The sequence below is a fragment of the Dendrobium catenatum genome, unplaced genomic scaffold (genome assembly GCF_001605985.2).
Source record: "Dendrobium catenatum unplaced genomic scaffold, ASM160598v2 fragScaff_scaffold_917, whole genome shotgun sequence".
NCBI classification, from domain to species: Eukaryota; Viridiplantae; Streptophyta; class Magnoliopsida; order Asparagales; family Orchidaceae; genus Dendrobium; species Dendrobium catenatum.
The window spans coordinates 246,153-274,148 of record NW_021319379.1 but is presented as its reverse complement, the minus strand read 5'-3'; the positions used below and the strand labels follow the sequence as shown (position 1 = coordinate 274,148).

General features: G+C 33.4%; 2 protein-coding genes and 1 long non-coding RNA gene across 3 annotated transcripts; 1 reads left to right on the top strand and 2 right to left on the bottom strand.

Moving 5' to 3' along the window:
- Nucleotides 1-471: 471 nt before the first annotated feature.
- On the bottom strand, nt 472-13,429 carry LOC110114650 (the record flags this gene model as incomplete). Its single annotated transcript, XM_020847597.2, has 5 exons — nt 472-770; nt 867-933; nt 1,730-1,817; nt 2,844-3,096; nt 13,229-13,429. Coding segments are annotated over 5 exons (663 nt in total), but the record flags the coding sequence as incomplete, so codon positions are not given.
- LOC114580283 lies at nt 4,334-8,942 on the bottom strand. The gene is made up of 2 exons (XR_003701642.1): nt 7,600-8,942; nt 4,334-6,750 (listed from the first exon to the last, which is right to left on the bottom strand). It is a non-coding gene; the product is annotated as an uncharacterized LOC114580283 (long non-coding RNA).
- Nucleotides 13,430-23,022: 9,593 nt separating the features above from the next.
- On the top strand, nt 23,023-25,321 carry LOC110114652 (probable xyloglucan endotransglucosylase/hydrolase protein 32). Its single transcript, XM_020847598.2, has 4 exons — nt 23,023-23,468; nt 23,540-23,640; nt 23,810-24,027; nt 24,666-25,321. Exons 1-4 carry the CDS (start codon nt 23,273-23,275, stop codon nt 25,021-25,023), a joined length of 873 nt encoding a protein of 290 aa, XP_020703257.1. The 5' UTR covers nt 23,023-23,272; the 3' UTR covers nt 25,024-25,321.
- The last annotated feature ends 2,675 nt before the right edge of the window (nt 25,322-27,996 follow it).

The following is a 27,996-nucleotide window of genomic DNA, read 5'->3' as shown; positions in this document are numbered from 1 at the left end:
TAAGAATTCATTTTGTACTCCTAAAAAATTTATTAATTTACATGCCCAATTTAAATAATAATAATAAAAAAGCTACGGCTCCACCAATAGCTATAACTAACTCTAAAATTAGTTATAACACTTGTATTAAAGAACTTGATAGTTTCCATGAGTATTATAAATATATTCCTTATAATAAAATCTAAATATGATATTGATTAATGAAAAGTTTTAATTTTTTTCCCAGAGAAGCTCGCTCCCTCAAACCATTTTGCAAATGGTACATTCCACCAAAGTATTACATTTTTTTAACGTGAAAAGAATCAAAATGATCTATTAACTCTTAAAAAAAAAATAATCAAAATAATCATGTGACAATTTTAATTTTTTTATAAGAGACCAAAATGATCATTTAATATAATCAGGAGGGCCTTTCATAAAGAGTAAATGGACCATTTTGATTCTTTTCTCAAATTTTAACAGATTGATTGACGAACCAAAACAAATTTGACCAGCACCAGCAACACAATTTACAAACAACACAGTATTTCATTAACACAGGTCAGGTAAGCTATGCTTTCTATGATCACAAGCTATCTATATAGGCTTCAATCTCTCTAAAAATAAGTAGAACAAAATCATTCTTCAATTAAAGGGGAAAAAAATTCGTAGCTTTACAAGAAGCAGAGCTCTAGTAAAAAAAATGATGCTCTTACAGGAGGCCAGATTGATTTTCCTTAGTCATACAGTCCTTCCTCATGCCAAATATCTACTAGGAAATCTACCATCTCCTACAAAATATCAAAGTGTAGATACTTCCATTGATGAGAATCTCGAAATTATAACATTTAAAGAAGAAAAAACAGTAGCAGTGTAAGAAAACTTACTGATAGTGGGATTGGTTGGGGGAATGGATTATTTGTAGAGAGCAAGTCTTCATATGTCGTGCACCAACTATGAATAAGAACAAAGGAACCAATAATCAACAATTGAAAACACTAATAATAATAATGATTGAATGTTGATTAGTAATCGATTTCTCTGGAGCGGCAGCGCCTCTTAAGTATGGTCCAATTAAGTGCGGGCCAGGAGATTTCTAGGGTGGGTGCCTCTTCTAAGTCAGCTGAGAATTAGTCGCGCTGCCAAGCGCCCTTTCAGGGGTTGCAGCGGGTGGATATCCCATTCCCAAAAAAATTATAATAATTATAATAACTCGGCAAGGAGATTTTAATTGCTACTTGTAACAAGCTGAAAAGAAAGGGTGTATTAAAGCATGTGAAATTCATGCTTTGTAAGTAGGAAATGGAACATATTATCAAATAATCTTTAGGGAAGACTGCTCCTGTGATCTATTAAACTATTTGGCAGGAGCATAAAATGAGGGAGTATTATTCATGCATGTGATATATAATAACAGGTAGCATATTAAATATATTCTTTGTTTGGGATGATTTTCTTACTGCTTTTTGAAATCACTTTCTTATACAAATTTTTTTTATTTTTTACTAGAAAGCTGCTTTAAGAAGCAGCAATAAAGCCGTCCCAAATGAAGCCTTATTCAAATTAAATGCATAATTTTAGAAATGTCATTTGATTAATACTTAATATTATGATCATTAAGAAATTAATTGAAAATTACGCCATTAGTTGTTACAGTTCAAATCCGAAAAGCCTAAACCATGAATGAAATAGAGAAGGAATCCATCCGAAGAAGTATTTTATTAGCTGCACGAGTGATAAGTATGAGTACCTTATAATCGGTTCTCTCGGAGATTGACACAATTTTCTGGTTTGATCTCCAACCCATTCTCTCCTTTCCGCCACCCAAGCTATTGCAGCTGAAGCAATAAACAACTTAATGTCAGAGCTTACCGGAACAAATGAATGGCAGAGCAAAGAAATTATGGATTACTAATCTAAAATAGGAAAGACGAACTCAAAAACAATTCTTAAAAGGATCACAAAGGTGAAGTCAAACTGTAATCATGCATAGAATGAGTGAGAATTGTTGTCAATACAAAGGAAAAAGTGAGCAAAGACAACATAAATATTGCCAACATACACAGACGTTGGTGATTAAATCTTTCCTAAGAATATAAGCTGACCACACCGTGATCTTGGGGAAATTATTCTGTGCGGGCACCGGATACCGGACATCGTCCAGAGGCCAACCGGAACACGCAACGTCATTTTTTTGCTCGGTACCGATACTAGGTACCGGGTGATGTGGCGTATTTTAATTGGCCTCTGGATCGCCTGGTGTCCTCACAGACTAATTTTTCGTGACCCTGAAGGATGTAAAATATGTAAACTCAAACCAAATTGGCAAAATCAATAAATAAAATCCAATATGCGAGCGACTGGCAGCTGAAAAAGAAGAACTGTCACAATAACAACAGTAACTGAGTTTCAATAACTAACCGAAAAGCCATTACAGTTGATTCTTAACAAGAAACAAAAATGTTTGTCCAAAGTCATCAGAATTTGAGACTACAGCATACTTTCCTCAGTATATTCCTAAGCAATGTAATTAAAGAAGCAAAAAAGATAAATGTTGAAACAAAGAGATTAAAAAAATAGAAAAAAGCCAAAAGAAACTCATAAAAAGAGACCAGTAGAATGTCATCAAATAAGAAATGAGAAAAGTACCATTAAAGGAAATGTAATCAATTACAGCATATAAGAGAATAATAAAGAAGCCATTCACAAAGGTGTGATAAGCATGTGCATAAATAATAAAAAATAGAAAAAAAAAGGTATACTTCAAACATATCAGGAGCATACACAGTTTTGAATACAAGAATGCCATAAACATAACATAAATTATAAAATTTTAGCCAGAATGATCTTTAACTTAGACTAACCATGGTTGACGAATGAATCACTGCTCAAATTTTCTTCTGCCAATTTGTTAGTATCATTAGGAAGAGGGCAAGGGGAAATATGCGTTTCAAGGGAATTAGCTACGCTAACATTGTTTGCCATAATCTCAGGGCTTGATGACCATTGCCTTCTCTTATGTATTGATATTCGGCTTCTGCTCCTCTTTTGGTGTGTCTTTAATGTTCTACCAGGTAATGAATGAGATTTAGCAAGAACTCCTAGACAAGAACTGCTCTGTATAAAAAATGAGTAAGAAATGTATGATAAGAATAAGAAAAGTACACACCGTTGAACATGTTAACAGAATTGCAATTAGCTCTGTTGCATAAGATATTCAAGTATTTTGTAAAATAAGAAAATATAGAGCATGTTAAAAGTTACATCAAAATCAGAGTGCCCTCAATTCCAAGCCACCATTTGAACCTACCCCATAAATTAAGAGAACATGTCCCCAGTATGACTATGCATCTACAATGACCAAATGACCACCGATAAGAAGTAACCGTTGGTTTTCAAACTCCCAATCAGTGAGCAAGTAGTAGAATCTTCCTGTTTCATCAGATTAATAATCAAGGAACCAGACTATGACAGATTGTACTAAGATTGTATTATTGAATGAACAGTACAATATAATAATCAACTGCGGTACTATTACTAAATAAGGGAAAAATGAGGCCAGAATGTCAATCATGAAACCCAATAAAAAAATTTACATGAACAAATTAATTTCAAGTTTTCTCATGATTGCTCGTGATTGGCAAGTTGATCTGGAAATCGTCTACAGAGAACAGCACAGTACCGATATGGCTCAAAGATAACAGGAACTTTTGATCATAAGAGGCACAACTAATAAACAGACTAAATGTTAAATGGGCTACATGTTTCAAATATTTAACTAAACTATTCCTTAAGGGATAATGATGATCCCAAATCCCAAATATCATATTTTAGGTATTTTAAATGTTAAAGCAGTATTTCATCACTAAGGTGCAACAGCTCAGGTGATGAACCCTAAAAAGGGAAACTCCTGAAAGGTCCATCAGCTCAGATGATGAAGAAGAAAAATGGAAAATCACATGCACTTTGGAAATATGAGAAAAGATGCAAGTTGATGCGTGTCAACAAAAGATAATGCCCACTTCGTGATTCTCGCCTTGTCTATGTTGCTTTATGCTCTTCCTCTATAACCGTTGCTTTCTGTATGAAAGTTTTTTAGGTCATTAAGTTAAGGATATTGTTGCTAAATCGAGAGTCTAATATCTTTCTAAAAGAGAAGTAAAAACTGCTTAAGTCATATTAGGCTAACGCTTACAAACTTAGATACATATTCTTCTACTAAAGGTTGGATAAATTTCATTTGTGCCTAATATTGTATAGGCTTGAAAAGCCTTCATCAATTCTTCCCAAGTAATTACAATGTAGGGTCGACCATCCAACTATATATGCCTCCTAGCGATACCAATGCTTTACATTTTTTTTTGCCAAAACGAATGTTGCTAAACATTGTCTTTCTCTCAGTTGAACATAAAATTGCATTGAAATGTTTTCTCAATTTGTGCAAATTAAACCTGTCTCCAGATTCGCCACTTCAACAAATTGAGTAAGCTTTAACCACTGGGTCTTCTTATATTCTTCGATTGGTAGAAGTCAACACTCCTCCCACAATTTGCATTAGTGCAACCAAAACTTGCATTAACAGCTATAGAGTAATGTTGATGGGTTACACCATGGATGTCAGAAAAAGTGTAGCCATTACATGCATCAATACACGGTAATCTCCTCTCATTATTCTAGTTATCCTAAGTAGTTGCTTCAACTTCTCTCTGCTCGACAGATTTTTTCCATCATTACCAGCTTCTTGTCCCTTGTATGCCATCTGCGAGGACACATCAAATGTTTGCACCTAGTCTCATAGTAATTAATAATTAATATGTATATGCATCACATCTTGACTATCATACCCGCACTCCTAAGAACCTAAAGCATCAGCTCTTACACCGAAAGTTGTCACAAGCCAAATCTCATCAACAAAGCCAAACTGAATTGCTTTGAGTCAACCACAACTTGTTCGGCCAACTCAATTAGCATAAATTCAACCAAGTTAACATGATTAGGTAGCCAAGTAAAATTCTCTTTCCAGCACTAGTGTACAAAACACATAGTTAAGCTGACGTCAACATGACCTACTATAAGACCGAGAACTGAAGCAAGAAGGCCATTGAGATGAATAGTCTCAAGCAACACATGAAACCTAGTTGACAAAAATGAAGTAAAAAAGCCCATTCAACTTAAAAAGAAAAATAAGAGAATTTAGTAAAAAATAGCTAGGAAATGAAGAAAAAATGATTTATAAATTATAAATAAGGTTGAATAGTCACATAAAAAGTTGTAAACCCAAATTCATTTAAAAGTGCTCATTATTATAAAGCACAATCCACTAGATAGCAGCTAAAAATAAGAAATGAACTACTACGGACTAGCAAACTAAACCTGATTGGCTTTAAACTTGTCTCCGCCCACCCCACCAAGACCCATCACTTGGAATACAACAACAACATTAAACATTTATCTCACTACGTGGAGTCAGCTACAAGAATCATTTTTCTCCATTGTGTCATATTAAGAGTAAATTGTCATTTCAATCTAATAAACAAATGATATTTCTATCTAACCAAATCTTTTTAGCTCTACCTTTACTTTTCTTAACATAGTCCGGATCTGAAACATCTACTCTCCTAATCAGCTCACCAAAAGGCTGACACTTTATATGACCAAATCATCTAAGGTGACTATCTCTATTCTTATCTGCCACTGGAGCTACTCCAACCTTTCCACGTACATACTCATTTCGTATTTTGTCTCTAACTATAAAGCCACTCATCCACTTGAGCATCCTCACCTCTGCAACACTTAACTTGATTTTATACTTCTCTTTCAATAGCAAACATTCTGCTCCATAATGCATTATAGGTCTCATCACCAACTTATAAAAATTTCCCTTAAAGTTTGAAAAGATAGTAAAATTACTTGGGATGTAAAATAAAAACAAAGAATGAGAAAACTCATTGGAGAATGCTTGATGCAATATTAATAGATTCATGAGTAAAAGCTAACAAAATAAATAAAGGTAGGCTCCTAGCAATCAATCGAACGACTTGAACCATCAACAGGCTACCGGGTCAATTACATACACAATTAGTAAGAGACTCCTACACAAGTACACATACAAGTTGGTCATCATTTAACTGAGTATATAAATATATTTCTTTTACTTCATCACCACCCAACAAAGATCACACAACATCACTGGCAATATATATGGTATCAAACAATACCAACAAGCAATAATGTTACGGATCACAGAGCATCGAAAATAAATATTAGGGTTAAGGATCACACATGATCGACAAGTAATCAATGTCCAAGATTATGTAGCGTCAACATTATCCCTCGAAGGTCTACACAATACTCATACTTTCACTTTTATGGCATATCACATTAGCATTATCATTACATTCACACATATACAAGAATTAATAATTATTAATGTTAATATAAGGAAATCAAGAAGAATGAAAATAATCTATTTTACATCAACATATTATCCTTTCATTCATGCCTTAAGTAATGACACTAAGGAAAGCTCACATCATTCACATAGGAAAAGACTACCAAAGATGGGTCAACAATCCCCCACATAAAGTAGACGGGAAACATTGAAGCTGTTTTCCCTTCAAGTGCTCACCACTTGGTTCTCTAGAGATCTCATTGCTCGGCTCTAGGCTTGTAGCTCATGCACAAATCATCTACCATAAAGAAGATTAAACCCTTTTTTCGCTTTCTATACTTAGCCAGCCTTTCCTAAACTAAACTTTTTCTTCCAGTAGCCTTAAAAGCATTCATCATAATGAAAAGAAGTAAGATAATATTGGAGTAATAGAATAAGTAGATGAAGTTATGTGTCATGCTTAGAATGAAGAAATGTAATTTTAGAAGAAATAGGTGCCACATAAATTATGCCAGGTGTCAACTTCAATTAAGAAATGATTTAGTTAGTTAAATTCATTTAAAATAAATGGATAACCTTTCATGAACACTTAAATTATTTAATTACTTGCTAATCTTATTAAAACTTATAATATCAATGAATATAGAATTATGATAAAATTTTATTTTTGATATTAATATTAAAATATAATCTTTCATCATTGAAGTATCATAAATTTATTTTTAATATAAATATAGTATTTAAATGTAATATTAATTTAAGCATAAATTTTTTTTTAAGGAATTATCATTTTTTATTATAATCAATCCTGCTAGTCACATATTATTACTTTTAAAAATTGAATAAATTTCAATGTATATCACGTTAATACCAATGATGAAAAACTTACAGATCATTACAACCATCGTCGCTAAACTTCTAGGCAAAGGCATTCAATGCAACTCTTAAGGAGAAATTTTTTTCTAAAACCATGAGAACAAATGCAATATAAGAAAAATATAATTGTGTTTATTTTAAGCATTTCATTTAATTAGGAATTTTTTGGCTTTATTTTAATTGAAGTTAGGTTTGATTATCCTTTTGGATGACATTTGAGTTGAATTTTAAATTATTTATAATTAGATTTAAAATAAATTTGATTGATCATATTGTATAATCCAATGTCCAAAAATAGGAATTTCTTATTGTATTTTAAATAGTGAAATGACAGTTAAAATTGTATTCCCAACTTCATCTGAACTTCTCTCTCCTCATGCCTAGGATCATTCTCTTCAAATATATGATTTCTCTAATGCGTCCTGGAAATAAAAACAACAAATAGTCAGGAAGAAAATTGCTAGAACACGAAGACAATGGCTGATTTTCTATTATCTCTTCAATAAAAAAGAAATATACAAGTGATCTACTATTTGGCTCTGCCACAAACCCTAGACGCTGCTAGGAACAACTCCTAAGAAAAACAACAACAAACACAATAACATAATGAAAATAAAATAAACTAATTACCATAAATAAACTATCACATTTCCCTCCCAAATATGAATTCAAATCAGCCCTCTTTCCTTTAATAAAACATTCCTAATTTTCTCTCAAATATAAATTCAAATTATCCCTCTTTCTCTGAATAAAATCTTCCTAATTCCCTCCCAAATCTGAATTTAAATCAGTCCTCTTTTCTTAAATAAAAATTTCCTAATTTCCTTCCCTAATCTAAATTCAAATCAACCATCTTTCCCTAAATAAACTTTTTTAATTATTCCTCCCCCATTTTATCCTCTTTACATATGAAATATTAACTCCCATGAATCCCAGACGGTCAGCCCCCCTAGCATATTAATACTTCCACACAAAAAATTACCTTGTCTTCAAGGTGGAAGGATGTGAACTATGTTCCATTGAAAAGACATCATCTAGGTTCTTGGTGTCAGTGCAGTCGAGGTACTTCTGTAAGAGCCTCCCACTACTCCACTCTTACCAAGCCCTCTCCATCTATTTTTGATCCTCAACTCTCTGGACTAAGTTTATCGTCTCCTTCAACCACTCAGTCTCATTAATCAAAGGTCCGCTCATACGTTGGGTTTGAGGCCCTTCATGAAAATTTTCTTCAGCACCGCCTCTGATACTCCCCTTAACTGCTTTGATAGCAACTCAAATCTCTCCCTGTACTCCATGACGGTCTCCTGCTTGACACTATACACTCTTAATGCATCACAATCATATGGTAAGTGTTTAAGCCATAAATCTTGTGCAATTATTTTCTTCTAAGATCTCATCTATATCACTAAGAGATCCTTATTATCCATCTTTGTTTTAGTCTTTTTTACTCATAATTTGTGGCATCTTGTTACGACCTATTAATGTCTTTATAAGTCTTTGTTGGATAATGTGACAACCCAAAAGTAAGTACGATGAGCCATAGAGTCAAGGCAAAAAATTGCTCATATAGGTCTCCTTTCTAAATGGCTCAGAAAAGTTCCAACAAGCAATCCTTAAACTCCTCCCATGAACGGATCAGATATCTAGCCTCCCTCCATTGAAACCAGGCCATGGTTTATGTTGACCTCATTTTTGTATGAGGTCACCTGGACCAGTCCTGACCCCAGATCAATTTAATAGGTTTAAAAGCGGCACTTACACGCTAGCTAGAATGACTTAAACTCTACTAAATGTGTGTAGGAAATTGTTGACCTCATTTTTGTATGAGGTCACCTGGACCAGTCCTGACCCCAGATCAATTTAATCTCTAGACCAATCCAAACTCTAGGATCCTCCTAGAATCCCGACCTTAGGATTTATTCTAGATCCTAGAATCAATCTAGACTTCGGACCCTAGGATCTACCTTGACCTTGGGATTCTCCCAAATCAATTTAAACCCTAGGATTCTCTTAGATCTAGACCTTAGGATCTATTCTAGATCCTATGATCCTTCTAGAATCTAATTTTAGAATCTATTCTAGGTCCTAAGTTTTTTCTAGACTTCAGACCTTAGGATCTATTCTAGACCCTAAGACTCTCCTAGATTCAAACCCCATGATCTTCTTAGACCCTAGGAACTGCCTAGACCTTAATTCGATTCAAACTTCAATCAAATCCAGATTTTAAATCCATTTAGATCTTAATTTCCAGTTCAATCTTATATCCTACCTTCGATCTAGTTTTAAACCTATCCAATCATTTATAATCCCCCAAATGATTATAAATGATTTGAATAATTCAAACCTAATCTATCAAACTCAAAATCCAGATCAAATTCAAAATCCAGACTCAAATCCAATGCTAAAAGGCCAAGTCCTAAAAACCTTTTTCAGCAAAATTTCAAACACTTTGAAACCCAGTTAAATGACCTCCAATTCAGAGTCTGTCGGTTGCGTACTGATGGGACATGTCTCTGGAGGCAACCCTCCAAATTTGAGCCCTTTCCAAGGTCTCTAACCTCAGAAACTTAATTAAAATCCATAGGCTGTAAAACCTTCAAATATTTACAGCCTATGCCACTAGACCTGTTACCCAGTAAATCCTGACCTTGGAGCTTTCTTCAAACCCTCCAATCACTTCCAAACCTTTAATCCAGACCTATTGAACAATAAACTGCATTTTTCTGGACTCATTTCAGCCCCTAGTGGTCATGTCCTCTCTCAACCCATTCAATGAGAAATACCTCTCCACCCGATATACCCACCCATGGGCATCCTCCCCTTCGAATACTGACATCTTCAACTTCCTCATCTTAGCATAATCACAACACCAATAGCTTCCTCCTCCTCCAATGTAGCGATTGTAGTGATCCCTCCATGTTTCCCTCGTATATCGAGGGTGGGAATCCCACCTTTCTTCCACAGTTCCACCAGCCTCACATGACCCGATACCCATGGCTCGGCTTGTCCCCCTCCTTCTCCAGTCGTACACTCCTCTTGCCCAAAATGCCTTCCATAGCGGTCGGCCACCTCGCCGCCTCCACCATAAAATTCTAAATAGTGAAATGACAAAGTTAAAATTGAATTCTGAACTTTATCTGAAATTCCCTATAATCATGCCTCGGATCATTCTCTTCAAATATCTGACTTCTCACTTCTCGCCACTTTCATCAACATCATCAAAGTTGTTGAAACCGATCCCTTATTGAAAAAAATATTTAAAAACTTTCTTATTTCTCTGAAAAACTTTGTAAATGCCCTTCGCAAAACAAACCTAATGAAGTTATGAGCAACTCTTCTGGCATGATTGTAGTAGTACCGAAGAGCAATATTAAACAGATGCTTTATATCCCATAATTCCTACCTTCTGCCTCCTAAGCTTGAGGATCAAAAGAGAGAGAGGTACAAAACTAAGTAGAGGATTAAAATTATTGAACAAAGGCTCATTGATGAAGAATGCAACAAAGGATGAGAGAGCCTTACTAAACACTCACCACGAAAGACAAATAAAAAACAATTATTAAGGGACTAAAACTGAATAGGATGCAGTAGCATGTACCATATGTTCCAAGTAATGCAAACACCTTCCATAAAGACTGGCTCAATTCTTTTTTAAGTATAGTTGGTCCAGCAAGCAAGATTTAAATGAAATGCAATAACAAAGAAAAGAAGAAGACGCCAAAAATAAGGAAATCGAATAAAAAACAATTATTAAGGGACTACAATTGAATGGGATGCAGTAGCATGTACCATATGTTCCAAGTAATGCAAACACCTTCCATAAAGACTGGCTCAATTCTTGTTAAGTATAGTTGGTCCAGCAAGCAAGATTTAAATGAAATGAAATAACCAAGAAAAGAAGAAGACGCCAAAATAAGGAAATTGCTTCCTAGTTGGCAGAGAGTTGTAGCAAACAGTAACTTTTTATTCTAAATAATTTTAGACAGATTACTAGTAAATTTCTTGAGCGGGACTGCCAACCTGAGGAAAAGTTAAATGTTTCTGAAGTAATAATTTATAAACAAGCACCACAATATGTCTTTCATCTCCTAAACCAGTAGAGAGCTGTGATTGGGACTGATTAGGAGAGATAAGAGTTGCATAGGAAAGCAAGACAACATTCTATTAATCACAATTCATTACAAATTAACGAGCCTGAAGTTACATAGAAAAAATGATCAAAGGTTTATGAACATTTCTCATTTCTGAAATAATGTAGAGAAAAAAAATAATAGAAAAATAAATGTAATATATTCAGGATAATAGCAAAAGCTTTCTAATCAAATATTTTTTATGGCTAAAAAACTCCTAATTGCATTAGGTTTTGAATCTTTAGGATCTATTATATAAATAAATGAGGATTTAATTGATGATATAACTTTTAGAAGTACTGTTAAGCGGATGAAATGAAGAATTGTCTTAGAACTAAGGCTGAAGCTTAGTCGAGTATAGCAAATCTAGCTCAATTTGGAATAAAAATTTTAATTCTTTCTCAACCCAAAATCAAATTGAAAACAAACTCATTTCAAGTTGAGCCAATTCAACATGAAATATTCAATCTCAACATGACTCGCAATTGATATTTTAGTTAAATTATACATATAAATATAAGTAGTATACTATATATTATATTATCATGTTATGCATTTATGCAAAATGCTCGTTGTAAGTAATTTTGAGTCTATTAAAACAGTAATAGACCAAATTGAGACAAACTTTAAATTGATTTAGAACCTAGCGTGGAACTCAAAAGCAACTTGAAATGAAGTCAATGTTTAAAAGGAGGGGAGAGGACCATGGGTATGTGTGTGTGAAATCCATTGCAAAATACAAAGTCAGGTGTTAATTTAATAATTAAAAAAGATGTCATATAGGCAATTGGTGAGGGGAACCAATTTAAATGTTGACCTAATCGAGAGTATATCATGTTCCTTGAACAAATTAAAGCTAACTAGGCCACTCACTTTCAGCTCTCATTAGTCCAATGCATAGTTAGAAGGCTCAATTCTTGGTCAAAATCATTGAACTCTAATGCATCCCATGTAAATAGTCATACGAAACCGAACTTGAGAAGATTAAACCACAACCATACGACATTACCCTTTCAAAGTAAAATGATTCTCCAGTTTAGCATAATATTCTATTGCAAATCATTAAATGTAAGAGGTAAATCTGGAAGAAACATTCTGGCATGAAGTAAGAATATAGTAGATATCCAACAATCTGGTACATGAAAGGATAATCTCTATAAAAAATTTAGTACATAACCCCATATGCCTCACAGAACATAAAATAAATGCACTACATATCAATTTATCATAGTCACTTAAAGAACAACTTCACAAAAATATTGCAGAGCATCAATCTCCGCAAACTGAATAATCATAATATACATTTATTACCAGATTTATTTTAAACAGACGAAGCTAAATAAGCATAAAGATATCATTTCAAATAACCAAATAAAAATCTTTACATTTCCCAAAAAAAAAAATTCAAGAACATACTTAACCATAGCATAAACAAGAGGATTCAAACGAGGGAACATATAGATAAAATAAATAAGAATCAGCTTCAACCAAAGTTTCTTTCACCGATCTTTAACCCGAACCATGCTATCCAGTATATGCAAGAAGAAAACATAAAGCAAAATAAATTAAAACAAAAAAAATACACAAACTCATCAAGCACGGAACAGGATGAGAGAGAATCGTAAATTGGAGAAACAAACAAAACCCCATTAAGCACTACTACAAACTCTCCCTTTGAATTCCCCACATAAAAAATCTGAATCCCATCGAATCTAATCGAGATATATACCAATTAAAACAGAGGAGAAGAATCAACAGGCCGATTAAATCCCATCTTCCCCTATCCAATTTCCACAATAACACAACTCATCAGTTACCATGCGGGACGATGAGAAGAAACAGAGAAGCATACCGTGGCCACCTGAACTTCGCCGAGAGGAATAGAGGAACAGCCGGATTCGCTACAGATTTTTAATCTTCTTTCCCGATTCGATCGATGGCGTTGGTCGCCGAAGCCCTTCCCTTTCCCAAGCGGTGTTGTTTGTGTGCAGTTTACCTCTAACTGCACCCAAAGTTGGACCGCGCGCACCGCTGCCGTATTGGATCTGGGTGGGAATCAGGGTTCCTTTCACAATTTTTCTCGTGTGATTTGACCACATGATCGCTATGCTGGTACTGTTGTGATTTAAAAAAAAAATATTTAGAATAATTAAGTTAAATTTACGCACACATTATATAACCAAAGATCGAACTCAAAACTTCTTAATTGATAATCAAAACTCTCAACAAATAGGCCAAAATGAGCTGCCTAACAGTTCGGTAGTGGTTTTGGGAATTCGTGGACCGAATTAGGTAGACTTGGACTCAATGCAGTATTGGTTCAGGTCGAATGAGAATCGATCCGATTTTATTTCTTAAAAAGTTGGCAAATCATTTAGGATGCCAAAATGGATTAAAGGGAAATGTTTAGGTTCGAATCAAAATTTACCCAACCTGAATTTGACCCCATTCAATAAATCGGGTCAAAAAGATAGACCAAACCCGTCTTGTCGGCATCCAAGAATCAAACCCAACTGAATAACATATTGTAATTTTAAAAAATTATAATTATTCAACCATAAAGTTTAGATTAATCGATAAAAAATAAGAAGATCATACAAACAGATAAAAGAATTTAAGAAAAATTTTAAACAAGTCACTTACGAGTCAAAATTGGATTCGCGTGTCAATTTATGCCGACCCATTTAATAAACGAGTTAGAATTTGAAATCCGAATTCGACTAATTTATTAAATTGGTCAACCTAAATCCAAGGGCGGAACTGTTACAGCCTTAGGGGGGGCAATTGCCCCCCCCCCTCAAAACATTTTAAAAAATTTATTTATATGATTTTTTTAGGTAATTTACTCATTTTCATTTATTTTTTAGTCTTTATTACAAGAATTTTTAGGCAATTGCCCCCCATAGACCAAACCCGTCTTGTCGGCAACCAAGAATCAAACCCAACTGAATAACATATTGTGATTTAAAAAAATTATAATTATTCAACCATAAAGTTTAGATTAATCAATAAAAATAAGAAGAACATACAAACATATAAAGGAATTTGAGAAAAATTTTAAACAAGTCACTTTCGAGTCAAAATTGGATTCGTGTGTCAATTTATGCCGACTCATTTAATAAACGAGTTAGAATTTCAAATCCGAACTCGACTCATTTATTAAATTGGTCAACATAAACCCCTATTTTTCATAATGAGTCATGCATGAGTGTCATGTCATGCATGCACAAACATAAACATAAATAATACACTTTTTTACTTTAAAAAAAACATTAAAAACTCATTTTATGTGTTTTTTTTTTATTATTATTTGAAACTATATATTAAAAAATTGCTTTATAAAATAAAAAAAAAAACTATCGCAAACCAAACCTTCCTGTCATATTTTAGAACATTAAAGTTTTACTATATTGCAGATAATATTTCATAAATACCTCTTCATTTAGGTCTCCACATACCAATAAATTCTTTACATCAAAATGTAACAAATTCTAATCCACAATAAATTATGGCTCCACATACGAATAAATTCCTTACATCAAAAAATAACAAGTTCTAGTCCACAATAAGGTAAGAAAAATAAAAGATTGTGACACCTATGCAATTTTTTTTTTTACAATATCTATCTTATATATTGGGATAAAAATTTGTATATTTATAATTAGGACCCATACTTTCCATTTATTTATCTCTAGATGCTATCATTATCCTTTCCTTGCATGACAAAGGGTAATTCCTTTATTTCACGCATCTTACAACAATTATTGCAATATTTACATGTGCATTTAGTTGCTCCAAACATAATTATCAAAGATTTTTTCATGTATCAATATTCAATAGCATAGACTAAAAGTCCTACACGGCTCTCACTATTATTAGTGAATATGCCTAAATAAATTGACATGGTCTTGCCCATAAAAATATCATAATTCTTCATGATGGCGCCATTTTTCTATTAGTGAAAACAATAGCCTTTTTATTGAAAAAAAAAAAATCAATATTGAATTTTTATATAATGTGATTTATCATTTTATTTTATTTATTATGGATCACAAGGAATCTCATTATAGATAGGGGGTGTCAAAATAGGTATGCGGGTTAGGTTCGGGTCAAACTTGGACTGACCTGAGTTTAAACTGGTTTGACCTAACCCAACCCATTTTTACAAATGGGCCAAGAAATTCAACCCGGACCCAACCCCAACCCACATGGGTTGCTGGGTTGACCCAACCCGACCCGTGAACACAAAAGAAGCTCATATCCAGTTGCGTGTGAGGGAGCCTGGCAGAGGCGTAGAGCGCGGCGAGGTGCAAGCTGTGCAGGTGGCCGGAGGATGGTTGGCCTAGGGCTAGGGCCGATGCGGGTGCAAGTCGTGTGGCTAGTCTAGATGGCTCGACGTACAGTCTGGTTAAACCATCGCAGAAGAGGCGGTGGAAGAGGCGGCGGCAGGCGGGTTAAACTGGTCAATCCATGTCATTTTTGGGTTTCCGGCTCAACCCGAACCAGACCTGACTTTTGAAATGGGTCGACTTTCTGAACTAGAACCCGACCTATATGTCAAACGAGTTGGCCCGAACCCAAAATTTTTAGGTCAGATATATCCTAGTCGAGTTTCAAGTCATGTCAAATATTGACACCCCTAATATAGATAATTTATTATTGCTAATTAACTTTTGGAAGCTCATCTCAAATAAATTAAATAAAAAATTTGAGTTATCACTGACATAGTTCTTTTATGAAATAAAAATGTATGATCATTTTGTATGTGAACTCCTTTAAGAATTAAAATTAAAATTTTAAAATGTATATCTTTTGGTATACTGGTTACAATTTCTTAGAAATTTCAAAATTAAGTGTACTTGTATATGAGCACTCTTCGGATCGATGACCTCCTATGAAGTTACACCAATAGATCAAAATCGTAAAGCTATTAGATCAAAGTGGACATTATCTCGATAGTTGAGAGTTTGAATTGTTATGAATGGTATCATAACAACATACAATTGAAAAATGGGAAGTGCTCCAATTTGTCTGGTAGATGATTCTAAAATTGATAAGAGCATAATAGCTAGACTTTCAGTAGAAACTCATCTAAATCGAAATGTGCACGTATCAGAGTATCAGAGCACTCCTAAGAGGTTAAGATAAGTGACCTCATAAGAAGTTATACCAAGTTGAGAAAACTGTAAAATCATTAGGTTGAAACAGACAATATCTCGTTGTCTAAGAATTTGATTTGTTACACTACCAGAATTCTCTAATAAAATCATTTATTTTATGAAGTGAATGTGTCAATGATAAGAAAATATTGATCCAAGTTTACATTTTACTTTTCATAAAAGTAATGATGTTATGCTCCATAGTTTTGAGATTTTATATAAATGTGGATGTGCCCCTAATTTGGGACATCTTTCTCTCTATTTTCTTTTATTCAGACTGCTGAACATATTCGGTTAGCTATTATTATATCGTTACTTTTTAGAAAATTTAATGATGAGAAGTAGACTTTGAAAATTAAGGATCTGTTTGGAACAACTTAATATCTTTCTTACTATTTTATACCCTAAAACTTAGCAAACAAATCAATGCAATCCACTAAAAAGAGAAAAATTATTACGTGCAGTAATCAGATCGTTTAGAGGCGAATTAGGATGCGCCACATCATCCAGTATACAGTATCGATACACAATAAAAAAATGACGTGTTGAATCCTAAATTACGTCCGAACGACATCCGAGCGTAATATTTTCACCTAAAAAGAAGGCATAATAATGAGTCCAAACAAGCACAAAATGTGCGCACACTTAAGCCAAATCACTTACATCCAATGAAAATATTGCTTGGGCCCACACATTATATATCACCAAACATAAAAAAAAGCTCAACTTGTTGAACGGCGGCAGTTGAGCTTCACTTCTTCCTATCTCCTAAAATGGAACATTGACGAAGAAACAGTTCCTTGCCGACAACTTCCATTATAAAGCCTTATCTTCTTGGTAGGTCTATAACTAAATCAAATTACCCTTAACCATTGCCATCAATCCTTCACCGCCCGATACCGCCATCAGACCACCACCTGACTGCTGTTACTCGACCGTCATCTTCATATCATGGCTGCCTAATCTCTATTGTTTAAGCATGGTTATTTGATTGTAGTCGAACCGTCACTATTTAGAGGTGTTAATTTCGGGTTATGGGTCGGGTTCCGGTTAACCCAAACCTGACTCGTTTTTTACAAACGGGTCTATTTTTTAGATCCGAATCCAACCCGCTTCGGGTCCAGGCCAAAAAATTGCTAGCTTTCGGGTAAAAAAATAAGTCAATCTCCGATTTTTGGGTCAAAACGGGTCAATCTAAGGTTCTCGTGTCAAAAATTGGTTTTCGGGTAAAAACAGATCAATTTCGGGTTTGTGGGTCAACCCAAACCTGATCCGTTTTTTGAAACGTGTCGATTTGTTGAACCCGACCCGTTTAGGGTCCGAGTTAACCCTAACTCGGAATTTTCAAGTCGAGTTCATGTCGAATTTTCAGGTCGTGTCAAATATTAACACCCCTGGTCAAAACACAGTTGCCCTAGCAATGCTGTCAGGCCGTTGTAAGTTGTCACTCAACCACAGCGTTCAAGCAAAATGCGCGCATGATTGATTCGAACTCATAGTTTTTCACATTTTCATATTTTTCTCGTAAATATTCGCACAAAATTAAGATTCAAAACACGCTTATTCTACTGCTGCGAATTTTCTAGCCCGTAATAAATTGGATTATGAAACAGCCATGATCTAGTATGCGTAAAATATAATGGTATAAATAGAACATTTGCCTAAATAAAAAAAAAATGTGGAGGGCTCCAATGGCTGATTTGACATATAAAGAACATCTCTACAGTTCATAATTTGTCTGAAAATATTTATATAAAAAATACTGAAATAAATTAAATTAGAAAAAAAATTTACAATCATTAAATTTATCTAAGATATAATATTAAATGATATATATAGTAATTTAAAATCACATAGGCGAATATTGTCGGCTTGTACCTTTAAATTCATATTATAATCATATATATATATAAATAAGTTTTTAAAGCTCAACTTGTTTCATTATTGCTATCTAATCATGCACGTATCGCAACGCACGTACCTGCTCGCGTTGCCGCCCATGTGCCTGCTGCTGCGCTGGTTGCGCGCGGGCCGCGCAGTGAGAATACTTAGCGAATTTAGTATGAAAATTATAAAAATGTATTTTTTTATGTTGAACTTTTGTTTTTTAAAGTTATCTGATATTAGCAATTCTGATTATAAAAAAATAACATCTCATCAAAAAAAAAATTATGAAAAGTACATAAAAGTAGTAGCAGTGAGACGGATTTTTAAAACACACCCTTAATTATGATTTAAATTAAATTATATGTGTTAGGATGTGCTCGAGCATGAGTTTCATCGGATGAGAAAAATCTCGCAACTACTGAGACACCGCCCTTTTTCATGAAATTTTTTAAACGTAATCTACGTTTTTAGAAGTTAATAGGAAGTATGCTCAAACTCCTATTATCAAAATGGAAGTCAAGTCGCTCAATCATGAACCTCATAACCTTACCTCATCCACATAATATTTTTCTGTACATAATAAAATAATTCATATATTAAATCTATCATGAACATAATTACTTAGGGTCTGTTTAAGATAGCTTTATCGGGTCTTTTTTTTCAGATAGCATCCATAATTTTTTTTTTTTGCCATTGTTTCATTATTTTAAAAAAAAAATTATGATAGAAAGAGTAACTAAGTTGTTTTACCTAAAGCAACTTCAAAATCAGCTTTATAAAAGCTGCAATCATACCGAACAAACTCTTAGAAATTAAACTTTGTGATTTAAAATTAAATATAAATAATTTAAATTAATACCTATCTACTTTATTTAAATATGAAATTAAATAATGAAATTCAATACTTCAACATGGTTGTGACATTTTTCTCATTGAATCATCTTCTAATACACTAAATTCAACTCATAGAGTACTTAGGCTCTACACTCCCAAAACCAAACTATAAGCTTTCAAACTAATCCAAAGAATAAGTATGCATGCTAACAATAGCCATGTGAAATAATTAAACAAATCCCAAGCTTAATTATGTGATTAAGTATTTATTAAATATTTAAAATAATTAAACAAATTAGGTACAAAGCTTGATTATTATACTAAATAAACTCACACAACCAAACCCTAAGCATACTTAAATTTGAATGAAAATTCTATTCATTAAATTTATTTTTAAATTATTATAATATTACTATTAATCAATCAATTTTTATGCAATACTCCTCTTAAAAAAATAATAAATTAAAAAAAAAAAACTCACTTGAACTAAATTCTTTCATAAATTCACTTTATGAAAGGAAAAAAAAAGTATTTTTGTTGATTTTTTTTTCAATAAATATAAATTATTTGTTCAAAAAAATTATCAAAAATTAATTAAATTATTTCTAATGAAAAACGGCGGTGAAAAAAAAAATCAAAGGTGATTGTTAATTGCCAAATTATTTCCTTCTTAATTTCCCCCCAATTTTTGTTCGGCCTTATATATTTCTCCATCATTCCCCTGTAGCGCCCTAATTGTTCTATCTCTTTGTTGTTGGATCGACATAGCGTGCAAGATTGGCTGACAGCCAAACTTAGGATTTGTTAGGGACAACTTTCTTAATATTGATCTAAAACGATGTTTTAGTTGAAAATTTTTTTGAATTATAATTTTTTGTACTAAAAGCTGTTTTAGAAATCAATGAGAAAGTTGTTCCAAACGAAGCTTTAGAGTGCAATCGCAACTATTTTTAGAATCATCTAGTACATTTTCTTTTGTTTTTTGCTTCACAAGAAATTTTTTTTAAAATAAATCAAAATTTTCATCCACATTGATTTCATCAGCGATTTTACCAAAAATTACTTATTTTTTTAGTGATAATAATAAATTGATATGTAAAATAATTATACAAAAATATATAAACTTAATAGAGTAAGCGTTTCATGTCAACAGAAGTAATTACTTTCCATTGAAAAAAGGGCCAATTAATGAATATTTTCCATTTTTCAATATGATTTTCCAATTGGGCCCCATCATTTCTTCATAATTATTTCGTTAAGCGTATACGCCAGCCTTTGCAAATCTTCACATGCCTTGAAAACCCTAATAATATTTTCAATTTCATCCTTCTCATTTTTATTAATTACAAAAAATTACACTATTATTTTTAAGCTTTGCAAAACTGTCGGCCGTAAAAGGACGTACGTTTCCAATGTCATGAAGACGACGACGGCTCGCCCAACTTGATGAGAATTTAAGTAGTCGAAAGAAATCAAACAAAAGAGGGAGATTGTAATATAATTATTTACAATTCAAACCAAAATTATAGGTCAATTAAATAATATTTAAAGGTTTATATAGTATTTTATAAAATGGCTTGTTCTTGGCCTTAGGGTAAGGGGTTGGGCATTGATGATGTGAGGAGGGTTTCTCCAAAAAGAGGTTGTGATATCATTTTCATTTCCATAATTATTTGATGATTTTATTTATTTATTTACTTCGTATTAATTTCATGAAGGATATAACAGACATATTTTTTCGAAGCGGTTCATATTATCTAGGGATGTAAGTCAGTCAAGCTGACTCATGAGCCGGCTCGAGCTTGATGAGGTAACAAGTCTTGAGTCAGCCCTGACTCGACTCGTTAACTCATGAGCCAGTACATTTAAATATACCGAAAATATATTGGCATTCATGACTTTGAGAATTATATCTCACTTTATTATAATAATTACTTGAATAATAATCATTTTCACTCTTTCATTGCAAACTAGCTAGATCGTGTTCGTAGAATAAATCTCGAGCTCGAGCTCAAACTCGATTAATTAATCAAGCTCAATTCAAGGGTGACTCGAGCTCCAGTTGACTCATTTGTACCCTTGATACTATTTGTAAATTAGGGTTATCAATGCAAGCTATAAATTTAACATAATTCTTCTTCGTTCGGCATTAATATATATGTATATCAAACTTTTATATATGGTGATGATCAAGATTGAGGGAAAAAAAAGGCGTGCAGTGATCGATCTGTGGAGTCTATGTAGCCCTTTTTAGATTGCGCATCCGATCAAGACGATATTTGATGATGTATTAATAATAATAATTTTTTTAAAAACTTTAGCATTACTCAAATATAAACTCCCAAAAATAATAATCACCTATTTGTTATGTACAGTTATTGAAGTACATACATCAGCATGAGATAGACATTTTAACTAGTAGAAACCATGATGAGGTTCTCAGACTCTGATCCAAATCATTCTCCATGATAACCACCACATGAGGAAGATAATCAACATATGCAAATAATTATTGCTTATGACAATTTATAAATTTGGATGATTTGGGACTCTTAGGGTCTCTTAGGGGTTATTTTTAAAAATAAATCCAATTATTTTTAGAAAATATTTAAAATAATTTTATCATTTTTATACTATTTTAAAATAATCATAATAAATAGTCGTCGATGACCGTTATCATTGTTGTATATAACTTATTCAATATTCAATCAAAGTCCTACATGGGGTCCTGGTTGGGTACGCTTTTGGTACCCATGCCCACCCATGGTGACTTTCAGGATGCCGTGCTCATATATACCCACCCACTTTCCATGCTCTTTGAACGCAGTTTGCTATACAGACTGATGGCCTTGAGGCTTATTGCCCTTTGCTTTGATTGCAAACTTTCAAGCCATATATCAGAATTTACCGTAGTCGCAATGTGGTTAAGTGCTGCACACTACATAGTGGAGATTTCAGTAAGATAAGATATACGATGATTAATAATGTAAATCGATTTATCCCCCGACGTTGAGTACTGACACCCACAAGGCAATGGGTATACCCATACTGGTATGTGCATGGGTGGGTTTGGGTATGGGTACCCAATGCAAGGCTCTGTATTCAATACAAATAAAAATATTGTACTTTTTGTTGCGGACTAGAAAATACGCGGCGATAGAGATTTAATTCTGCGTCTTAACGTTGTACGTATAACTAGCTCACACACAGAGAACACAAGATTTTTCATGTCAAAATATAAATAAAATAAAATTAAAATTAATAAATAATATATAAAAACAAAAGGGAACATAAACATCTATGATCCTATCAGTTTTCAAGAAAAAAATAGAAAGCAACAAGCATTAAATTGGGAAATAGCTACAATTTTCTTATTCAACAATTAGTTTAGAAGAAGTTTATCAGATTTTAATGCTGATCAAAATTGCATTAAATCAAAAGAAAATTTTGATTAAGACATCTTAATCAAATTTTACTCCATAATGCAACAAATTTATGAGTAAATTACATAATTATTATCATATTTCAAGATATTTATCTCTCCTGCAAAATGTAAAGAAATTATTATCTTCCAAATCCAGAAGAATTGTCCTCTTTTCTAACTAAAATTGTCCTCAGTGAATAATTTTTTTCTTTTTTAAATTTAGATTGTGATAAGAAATAGAATTAAGCTACCTCTAAAGCAAACAGCAAATCAAGCAGCAATACCATATTCATTCAGCTTCACAAATTAAGCTAATAAGATAAAGACATTCAATAATGCACTTTCTAAGTCTGTTAAACCAACTAAAAACCTCTCCAATGTTTCCTTCTTCAATTACTCTTCTTTGTCTGTAATGACTATTAGTACTGCATCAACCCCACAGGCTTCTCTGCTTCATCATCTAGGCCCTTCTTCTGCTAATGGGACCTCCTTTCTTCCTATTTAAATCCACACCCTTTAGCTCTAAAGGTACAATATTCAGTCTTCTCCCACCATTAAAACTCTGCAACCACCTCCACTCACCCTATCTTGCATGGCCCTCCTTCCTCTCTTCCTCTTCTTTCCTTTTCTCCTTCTTGTCAATTCTCAGCCTTCTCCTGGATACTACCCAAGCACTAAACTAAGTCCACTTAGCTTTTATCAAGGATATAACAGCTTATGGGAACCTCAGCATCAAACAGTCTCTCAGGATCAATCCTCAATCACAATCTGGCTTGATAAATACTCAGGTAAAATTTCATACATTTTGAATTACTCCACCCTTTCTTCTAAATCATGTTCTGAATTTTGATCAATATAGGAAGTGGATTCAAATCGAAAGACCCCTATCAAAGCGGCTACTTCGCTGTTTCAGTTAAGCTCCAGAGCGGCTACACTGCTGGAGTCAACACAGCATTCTATGTGAGTGAGGTTTCGTTTGGGACGGCTTTTTTCCTGTTTCTTAAAACAACTTTCTAAGTTGCTTTAAGAAACAATAAAAAAGCCGTCTCAAACGAAGCCTGAATCTTCTTTAAAAAAATTACTATGCAAATAAAAGTAAAGTAAATCTTTCTTTTTCTGCCGAATACAGCTTTCAAATAATGAAGCTCACCCTGGATATCATGATGAGGTGGACATTGAATTTCTGGGGACCATACCAGGCAAGCCATACACTTTGCAGACAAATGTTTATGTTATGGGGAGTGGTGATGGAAGGATTATTGGGAGGGAGATGAGATTCCACCTTTGGTTTGATCCAACAGCTGATTTCCACAATTATGCAATCCTGTGGAATCCTGAAGAGATCATGTGAGTAATCTTCCATCAGTTGATCTAAAAAGATCACAAAGTTAACAGATGTGCACATTGATTTGATATAAATTTAGGCCTAGTTTGGGACGGCTTCCTTTCGGCTTCTTAAAGTGGCTTTTTAGTACAAAAAAATTAAAATTTTGTACTAAAAAAGCCGCTTTAAGAAGTAATAAGAAAGCCGTTCCACCTTATTCATGAACATGTGTTACTCTACCAGTGGAAGGCTAATTATATGTTGTTAATGGTACAAATTTATTTAGAATTGACAACTAAAATGGGACCCTTGTCTTTTTAATTTTCTTGTCTTCTTGTTCTTGTTGATAGCAGCAGCAATCAGCATTACATCACACATGTTCAGACAAAATAAATCAATACAGACTTCTCCTTACCTGTTTCACATAAATCAAAAGAAATCTATTTGTTTCTAGTGAGAGTAAAGCCTCATATTCTCTTAACCCTTTTCTCCTCCTACTTTATTTCTCAATCATTGCCATGAAAAACTCCTAAATTTCATTTGGAAATGTTTTCTAGCTTGTATGACAGGGCTAATCAGAAGTTACAAGAAACATTTTTTATGAAACAAATCACCTATTTCTGCAAATAAAATGAAGACCAAATTTCTATATTCTTCTCAGATTCTTCGTTGATGATATACCGATACGACAATACACAACAAATAATGACGCAACTTTTCCTCGCCGTCCGATGTGGGTGTATGGCACCATATGGGATGCATCATCATGGGCCACAGAGAATGGAAAATACAAAGCAGATTACAATTATCAACCCTTTATTGCCAGAATGACAAAGTTTCTAATCGGCGGATGCTCGGCATATGCAGCAACAAGCTGCCGGCCGCTGCCGGCATCTCCGACCGGCGTCGGGCTCAGCAGCACACAGTACATGGCCATGAGATGGGCTCAGCAGAACCATATGGTTTATGATTATTGCAGGGATTCTTCAAGGGACCATTCACTCACTCCTGAGTGTTAATTAGTTGGAAAATGTTACTTTCTATAAAGAAATGGTCACAGGCACAGCTGCCCTTCTACTATACTCCAAATGTTTGGCTTTGCTTAGTAGTTGAGGCGTTTCAGGTCTTTTTGTTGTACTATTTTGTGTGTGCTTTGTAACTGTGAATGATTGTTGCTTTGCTTTTGCTTGTGGGAAAAGAAAGCCTTGAAGGTGGAGTAAGTAAAACAAGAAACAGGAAAACAGAAAGATAATAAATGGCATTCTTTTGTCAATGTTGCCTTTGAATGATTAGAATATGATTTTGCTATTGGAATAAGAGAGATTTTGAATTGTGACATCTCTAAATAAAATATTTTCTTTATATCAAAATATCATATTTATTGCTATTGCTAGTTCTATTCAAAGATAAAATGTCTTGAACAAATGCATGAAAAATAAAGGATATTGAAAAATCCATTTCATGTGATGCAAGAAATATTCATTTTTTGTGAAGATGATTAATAAAAAAAAAAAAGAAAGGATCTTAATATGATATTTATTTATCTTAAGAAGGTATATGAAGCAACATGATAATTCATTCAATATGTATCAAGAAAAGCTATATGTCAAAGATCTATGAAAGTTATTATAGAATGTATGATGAAGCATTGATTAGTAGGAATAGTTAGAAAATGATCAAAGAGTATGCAAACAGTATAATTTTTTCAGTAAGTAAAGGCATTAATTTAAATTTTTTATTGGTTATTAGATTAATTATTTTTTAATTAGTAATATTACTAGATTAAAATTAGGGGATGGCTCTTGGCCTCCCTATGTTTTGGATAAATCATCTTACAATTATGTATAATATGAAATTTTTTTCTTCTCTTATAGCCATATAAAGTATGAAAACATTCAAGTATTATTAATTATTATCAAGCATTATTTCTATAAATTAAACGTGACACCTTAGCGTGAAATATTTAAGCATATTGAATTTATTATAAAGTATTCGAAAAAGAAAGAGTGGACCTATAATAACTCTGCTAAAATTTATTCAAAAAGACTTGTAAAAAAGAAAAAAATTTAACACTTTATGTAACACTGAGTATACAAAAAATGAAGGAAAAATGAAGATTGACACTAAGAAGGCCTCAAAACATTTAGAACAAGGCAAATGATAATGACACTAAAGACTTTTTTATGCAATGCCAAATCTAAAAAAAATGGGTAAAGTTGAATTGAATTGAATTTAGTGGAGAGAAATGCCTTGTCCCTATCATAAATGTGGGTGGTGTGGTGGATCTCATTTCATTTCATGTACAAGAGAAGATTAGTTTCTTCTTATATAGATAAGGTTTCTATTATATCCTAAAGCATATATGGTCAAGAATTTGGCCCTCTACATTTTATATTTTTATTATTCATTCCTAATAATGCTTTAGCTAGTGTAAGATCTAGTTGAAATACCCATCAATGTAAAGAACTTTGAATGAGCTCTAAGGGCATCTCCAACCGAACTCCAAACGCTTAAATGGCGTCCCTGGCCAGCTCCAGCCGAACCGCAAAATTTTCGCTATTTGGCTGCAGGTGAACAGTGGGACGCCAATATTGGCGTTGCACTGTTCATCTATGCCATTTTTACCTCTCTACCAAACTTGCGGTTGGAAAAAAGAGGCGACCGTTACCTGCAAATGGGTGAAAAATGGAGCTCGATTGGAGATGAATCACGGCATTTTGCAGTTTCACGGCATTTTGGAGTGAAAAATGAGATTTTCGGTTGGAGATGCTCTAAGAATGACCACAGAAGATGCTCTCGAGGAGTAAGCATACATAATGGGGGAATTAGCATTTCACATAAGAAGTGTTGCAAGAGCTTCCCACAAAGCTTCTATAGTATATTTAGCTACATGTGAATTTTCTGATCTAACTACTTAATAGCTAATCTAAAACAACATATCCTTGGATCATAATGTGGAGACCTATAAACATGACAAAGATAGAAGGGCAAGCTGATGCTGATGAAGAACACTAGCTGCTACTGTTGAAGATGAGGCCAATCATGACCATATTGGTTAGTAGTTTAATCATTTCAAAGAGATTCTTGGACGCTTAACTGCTTCACCCATAAGGTTTTAGGATAGCATCTTTGAAAACAAAACTTGGGCCAATAATAATGTACCTAATGCTTTTGAGTTTTGATGCATCAGTATCAAATGCAAGCTTAGAAACGGTTAAGTAGTACAGAATTTAGTGGGGAGAAAAGTACCGCACTCCTGCCCTCACCAACTGGTGTGGACAATCTCATAATATGTCTGAAAGACCAGCATTTTTTTATGATAGTGATAGAGACTTCTATTATATCCAAAAGTATATATATATATATATATACACACGGGTACGGGGCCAAATCCGAAACTGTTTGATCCGACCCATTTTTTTGCAAGTGGGTCGATTTTCCAAATTCGAACCTGACCCGCTTTGGGTATGTTTTACTAAAATTTTTTATTTAATTTGATTTATTTAAATCTAAATCAAATTAAGATAAGATTTACTTCAATCAATTTAAAATAAATCAAGCTTAATTTAATTTGGATAACAATGTTTACTATTTTTTAGAAATATCATTTACTATTTTCCTTCTAGAAGAAGAATGATTATTTTCTTCATGATTTCATTTTAGGAAAGTTTGCTTTACACTAGAGCTTTTAAACTAAAAAATATTAAAAGATGTGAATTAACATTTTTTTTTTTCATATTTTAGAATAATATAATTATTTATTAAATATTACAGGATTTCTTTCTTGTGTGTTTATGGCCACTGGAGAGCAACGTGTTATGGGCCGTTATGTACGTGATGGCATTGGAATGAGTAGAGATCTTTAGTGGGCCTGGGCTGAGTCCAACATCTTTATCTTCCATTTGAAGAACATGCTCATAAAGTTACTTGGGAAGAGAACTTGGCATTCTTCTCACACGCATAGTAATCTATTTATACAAAAAAATAATCAT